Source organism: Quercus lobata, chromosome 2 (genome assembly GCF_001633185.2).
Source record: "Quercus lobata isolate SW786 chromosome 2, ValleyOak3.0 Primary Assembly, whole genome shotgun sequence".
NCBI lineage: Eukaryota > Viridiplantae > Streptophyta > Magnoliopsida > Fagales > Fagaceae > Quercus > Quercus lobata.
In genome coordinates, this window is record NC_044905.1 from 33,311,353 (window position 1) to 33,318,121 (window position 6,769).

Genomic DNA, 6,769 nt, shown 5'->3' on the forward strand with positions numbered 1-6,769 from the left:
AATATAGTAAAATTTACCCTTTTTCTTTTAATAAAATATTAGAGAAGAAAATGGGGCCATGTTAAGGTTACCAAATATTAACACACATATATCTGCCATGGCCTTGATCGAGGTTTTTGATAATTCCATAGTTAGGGGTGGGTATTAGGAGGTATCAACTAGTTGAGTTATAAAGTTTTTGGCAACCTTAATGATTGAGTTTTATAACCCAAGTTCTTGCATTTTTTAAGAACTGAAAACTGAATGAAATTTTATGTATTTCAGAACTGAGTGAAATTTTAAGCAGCATTCCAGCCTCTTTAACACATGGAATCCGTTGAACGGTTTCAAACTACAGTAACTATGAAACAAATCCTAACTGAACTACAAATGATAGCAGTGTTCCACAAAATTAAAATTTTCTCATTTCTAGCCAACACGAATCCAATGGGTTTTGAAGTTTAAACTTATGACCTCTATTTGAACTAAAGCTCGTTGTCACAACCTAGACAAATAGAACCTAATAGAAAATTTAAAAAACAAATGATAAACAAACGCTGATAAAAAACAAAATTGGTGTTCAAAGAGAAAAATTAGATCTCGCTGTCACTGTGATCTCAGGTGCTTGGCATTAATACTCCCATTTCTTCAACTCCATACCGTCAGGTGCAGTGGCTTCCACCTTCTTTGAACCCACATCAGTCCAGTCTGTTGACAGCACTGTCCCATTGGACTCCATCTGTAATGTTGAAATGTCACATTAGAACTCTCAACGAGTTTAAGAAGAAAAGGAAATCACCAAGAAAGTTTGAACATTGCTTGTTTGAGTAAAGGATTTAACAGGGGAAAAAAGAAAAAAAATAGAATAAGGGTAGCTCTATGCCTCTTATCTACTGAATTCTACAATATTATTCTCAAAAATAAAAAAAGAATTCTACGATATAAATCAAAGCATGGTCAACTGAGATTTTGTTGATGCAATAAGCATATAAGGTGGTAACAGAATTATTTTCTGAAAATATCTCCCGGAGTCCCAATATGGAGAAAATAAAACAGGTCATGGACAAGTCTGGCCAGCCAAAATGGCGAGAAAGGTATACTCTAAGAGGGGACTAAAGGCATGAAAATTAATCATGTGGAGCCAAATTATGTATATATATATATATATATATATATATGAACTCTAGGTAACACAAGTGTACTTTATTTTTACTTGTACAATCTGTAGGAAACTTACAAAAGATTTGCTCATAGCTCTCCTCATGTCCTCGTCTGCATTTAGGTATATGTCTTGGAACATCCTGTTTACACCTGCATCACCATCCAGCTTCTCTTCTTTCTCCTGAATTTCAGATCATCAAGAGGTTGAATACCTTAAAGCAACGATAATATGATTGAAAAGCAGATATGCAGACAAAATTTCATGATTGTTTTAATTCTATAATTTAGGGTTTTTTTTAGGGGAAGGGAAGGGAAGGGAGAGTATTGAAAACTGAAATCCTCCCATATAAAACTACCTCTTGCTTCACTTGTGCTTCCAACTTATCCCAATCTCTTTTTCTTGGCATTGAAGATGGATATGCAGGCCTTTGAGATTCAACTGCAAAATCATAATAAGAAGCAAGTTATTAGCAACCAAGGAAATAATAAAGATCACTTCTGGTTTTACCGGTACCAATGATTATTTGGTGTACTGCGTCTACTTTAAAAATGATGAAACTTAATTGGAGTACGGTGACAATATTCAATAATCATGATTGCAGCTCAAGTATGCATAATGAAGGCACATGGATTACCTGACAACACATTCACTTTTTGAGTAACTGCAATTTCCTTGCTATATTCAAGTGATGGCCAGTTGATAATTTCAGCTTTCGCAAGACGGATTTCAACTTTAGTCGACAGTACTTCATATCTGCACTTATCAGGTATTATCTGTTTTTTACAAAACAAAAAAAAATCCAAAATCAGATTACAAGTATTCATGCATCTTTATGGTCAAACAACCAATCCTTTATGGTCTTGTTTTGAAAAAGGACAATTAGGAGTGTTCATTTATCCATATGGTTCACTTTATACGAGAGAAAAATTAAGAGGGAAAAGAGAGACATTGTTATACAGAAAATTGATGAAGAGAGGGCCTGGGCAGGACAGGGGGGTACAGAAAACTTCGGTGCCTATTCTTCTTGAACCCCAACTTTCACTCCTAACCTCAGCCTAAAGTGGAAATTATGAGTGAATACTTGCTCCACTACGTGCTCCTTATTACAAACCATGCAATTGGAAGAAAAAGAGAAACAGAGTTTTCTTTTCTCTACTTGCAAAACAAGCACATTCAGGGCTCAAGGAGAAGAGAACAGATGCTTTACACTATGCAATTATTAAACATGGTTTATACATTTGACAGTAATGCCCTCCTAATATTCAAGCGGGTAGATAAAGAACTGTAAATTCTTATATGATCCATGGATCCGTGCAAGAAGAAATGCCATAAAATCATGAAATTCATGCAATACCTTCCCAAACAATCGAGGCTGAAAATAATAAGCATCTTCATCATGGATGCCAATTGTGACACTCAGCTGCAACATAAAAAAATTTAAATTAGCTTATCAACTATTTGTAAAGATACTAGAAAAGCTATCTAATATTGAACAGAATAAATCAACAAACAGCAGTTTAAACGAGGGTAAAAAAATGTATAATTTATGTTTTGAAAAAGAAAAAGAAAAGAAAAGATATCTCTAGAAGAGAAACGTACAATCTGTTCTCCAAAGTCAACAACTATGTTGTTTGCTGGTATGCCCTTCACATAAATTGTGACAACCACTTCCTCCGGCTTCTGGTAGTATCCATGGCTGTTCAACCATCAATTATCAGATGACCATAAAAATAATAAAAAACCAAGGAAGAATGAAACATATTTATCCTTGTTATAAACAACCTAACATTTTATTGTTTCATTTGTTGTACTAGTATTGACATTAAAAATGATTTAATGGCAGAAGTGGGTGAGGACAGTAGAGGCAATTGTGGTAGTTTTAGTGTTGTAACTCAGTAAGGTCCAACAGGAGGCACAAATAACCCTAGTACCCTAAATGATTTGGCTTGGTATTCCATGTAGCAACAGTTTTGTGTGTATATATATATATAGTGTGTGTGTCTCTGTGTGTGTGTGTGTGTGTGGAGTAATCCAAGGGTTTTCCTCCATTTCTGACTCGTGAGACAGAGGCTAAGTAAGGGTTTCAGCACATTGCCGCTTTAATATTTTGATTTATGGCTACATAATCATAGTACAATGGATGAAGTGAAAGCATGCATAAGGGCTTGAAGGATAACTAGCAAGTTTAATGAAAAGTTACACAGTTACAGGGGCAAATATTTTTTGTAATACAGATTCTGGGTAGTCAAGACACAACATATTAAGTAAGAGAAACTGCAAGAACCTGTATTTTGGTCTGACTGATGTAATCGTGCTAATCTGCTGGGACATGCCACATCCTTTTTTAGATTCTTCAAGAGTTCCAGCAGTTGTATCAGACAATTTAGAGGCAGAAGCAGGTACAGTACTTGGTTGAAAATCTGGTGACAAGCATTAGGTTCGATCATTAGTTTTCTCTGAATAAAGATTTGAAAAAAATAATATATATATATATATATATATAACACTATCTTAAACGCTTCTAAAAGATTTACCAGCTAAGCAATAATTGCCAAAGATCAAAGCTCGGAGCTTGATTCTAAAAACTGCAAAGCATTAAAGTCCGGACTGATTGGAGACAATTACATACCTGCCAAATGCTGATCACATTCTTTAAGCATCTTCGTGAATCTTGAATCATTTTGTGCCAAAGATGTACCAATCTCAAGGGCTTCCTTAGCAGTAAGATATTCACCAAGCTTCATACAGGCAGTGCTGTAGATTACAAAGTAAAAAACTCAACGGATAAGTTCAGAGTTTTAATCGTTTTGAAGTATAACAATTCAATATTATTAGAACACTTGTATAATCAGATGAATAATACTTTACTTCAAAAAAGAATATGCAATGCTACAAGATAATATGCAAACCAATGTGTTTAACGGATGGACATGATTTAAACAGGCAGCCCAATCGTTGAAAAAGAAAAAACTTTGTGGTGCATCACAAATCAACATCTAAATCAAGGATTCAAATATTCTAGAATTCCCAAGTCATTGGGATCCCCAAACATGCAAGGAGACTGGAAAAAATATTGAGCAAACTATAACATGTACAGGTCTTGTGGAACACAAAGGGAATTGAAAAATATATTATGGATTACCACAAAAAAAGAAAAAAAGAAGAAGAAGCTATTTTACAATATTTAAAGCTAATTGAATAACCAATCAATGTTAAACTACTTAATAACTTTATATTGGATATGTTCTTTTCACAAATTCATTGTTGGGTTTACATTGTCTCCTTAAAGCCTCTATAGTGACAACTAACTATTTCATATATAAAATTAGAATGTTTAAATTTTCAAATTTTGTACTTTAAAATTTTACAAAAAACATAAGTTTATTGATTAGATAGTAAATAACATCTTATTATCATAAAATTTGGAATGCATATTAAGAACATAGAGAATGTATAATGCAAAGATGAAAATTTTCAATTCATGAGCGATAAAAGCACCTAACAAACAAACTTAAAGTGATCGCTTCTAATTCCTATAGAGTGATGACATGTTAGGCATTTTAATTTTAGACTATAAGAAGACCGCTTTAAACTTAAAAGACTAAAATTGCTATTTGGAACTAATAGCGAATGATTTATAATTTTGAATTAAGTCGTAAGTATTAAATTCAAGTCATGTATAGTATAATATAGTATATATACTCACCCTTTACGAAGGTAAGCCTTGGCCATGGAAGGATCAATCTCAATTGCCTTACTTGCATCGGCAGCCGCTTCTGCTCAAAATTTAAACATCAACATAAAAAAAATAAAAAATAAAAAAAAATCAAAGTTTTCATAAAATTATTATACACAAAAGTTACAGAACCCGAATTCAAATACTCCTCCCCATTGTACTATTGATTTTAAAAAAACGAAGTGTAATTAACGAACAACGAATTTTATTTTACTTTACGAATTTCAAGTGTCTGCTCCATGATGATTTTTTCTTAATTTATGATAAGACCAATACACCAATCGGTGTTTTTGGCGTAACAGAGTTTAAACTCTAAATTTCTTATGGGACGACAAAATAAAACAAAGGAGGAGGTAGTGGGAGTAGGGGTACCAGTGAGATTGTTGAGTTTGAGATGGGCCTGGGCCCGGTCTGCGAAGAGATTGGCGTCGTTAGGGCTCAAGTCAATGGCCTCAGAAAAGAGGTCAACGGCGAGTTTGAAGCTGTCGTCCACAAAGGCTTCTTTTGCCTTCTTTGCAATTTCAAGCGAACTTGCCATGGTTGGGCAGACCTGAGCGTCAAATACCAACCAACCAACCCAAAAAAAAAAAAAAAAGCTGAGAATTCAAGAGAGAAGGAGAGAGAGAGTGTGCTTGTGTGTGTGTGTGTGTGTGTGTGGAGGGAAATAGGAATAGCGTGGAGTATTTATATATATATATAAAGGAGAGTTTCAACTTTCAAAGAAGTTGAGTTGTGTTCTTCTACAGAAATTGTGTTTTACAAAGTACAGGTCGTATTAGGAAGAGGAACCGACATGCTTTACAAGTACGTTAGTTCGGAAAGTGCATGCCGGCTTATGATTGGCCTCAAAGCACGCGCTAACACGCGTGTTCAAATGCTTTTAAAATTTTTTTTTTTAAAATTAATTTTCATCAATCCTACCATATAAGATTACTACATTTTTTAATCATAAAAATTCTTAACAATATGATGAGTGTTATGAGTTTATTTCACACACGTATAAAATTTCAGTTAAGAATTTTTTTTTTTTTTTTTTTGAATGTCAAAGCTTTTTATTTAATGTAATTCAAGATTTATGCGTTTGCCAATTATCAAAATAGATGGATTCGAGTGTGATTAAATCTTGTATAGAAAAATGAACACACCTGAACTTACACTCACCCGTAAACATTTTCCCATCCAATTGAACATGTAAAATCCTTATGTAAAGCTAACCCACCTGAAATGGTCCAATTTTACAGAAGTCCACGCCTACTGAATAACATTTCACATGAATTTGTGGTCTCGTTTAACCAAGTGATTGCTTTGCGTTTGGACTATTGGATCCGAGTAAAATTTGGAAGCATAAATTATCCATTAATTTAACCAAATTTCCAAACCATAAATAATTAGTGATGATGAATAATTCCAAATCCAGAATTTGTCCTGAACTGATTACATAGTGTAAGTGTGTAACTACAGATAATGTCATCAAGAAATTTTGGACTCTCTACATCCTTTTGAATGAGATCTCTGATTATTGTTGTGGGGGCCAGTTAGTCAGTAAGTACTGTTAGGGCAGTACTAACTGGGCCTATGGCCCAATCCGAGGACATTAGACCATCCGAGGAGGTTCAGATAAGATTAGAAGGAGAACGGAGTGAAGAGATGAGTAGAGATAATATGAGATAAGTCCAACAAGCGTCTAAGGATAAAAGTCATTTCGGCAACATGTGTCCGAGGTCAGTTCGAGTGCCATATCATCATGGACTTACTTCAGAGTTACATCATCACTAAGAGTTAGACGTCGGACAAGGAATAAGAAAGGAGAAGGGCAACAAATATCTTCAAAAGGCTGCTACCTCCGCATTAAATGACTCCCAACCAACTCTCTGGCCGCATTAATGTGGAAG

The 6,769-nt window shown here is 34.4% G+C and overlaps 1 protein-coding gene across 1 annotated transcript; it reads right to left on the minus strand.

Annotated features, from left to right (window-relative positions):
- Nucleotides 1-379: 379 nt before the first annotated feature.
- LOC115975385 (protein SGT1 homolog A-like) lies at nucleotides 380-5,660 on the minus strand. The gene is made up of 10 exons (XM_031096143.1): nucleotides 5,250-5,660; nucleotides 4,848-4,917; nucleotides 3,771-3,895; nucleotides 3,426-3,561; nucleotides 2,741-2,837; nucleotides 2,496-2,561; nucleotides 1,776-1,914; nucleotides 1,497-1,579; nucleotides 1,217-1,321; nucleotides 380-718 (listed from the first exon to the last, which is right to left on the minus strand). The coding sequence occupies exons 1-10, from the start codon at nucleotides 5,413-5,415 to the stop codon at nucleotides 611-613; spliced, it is 1,095 nt and encodes a 364-aa protein (XP_030952003.1). The 5' UTR covers nucleotides 5,416-5,660; the 3' UTR covers nucleotides 380-610.
- Nucleotides 5,661-6,769: the final 1,109 nt, after the last annotated feature.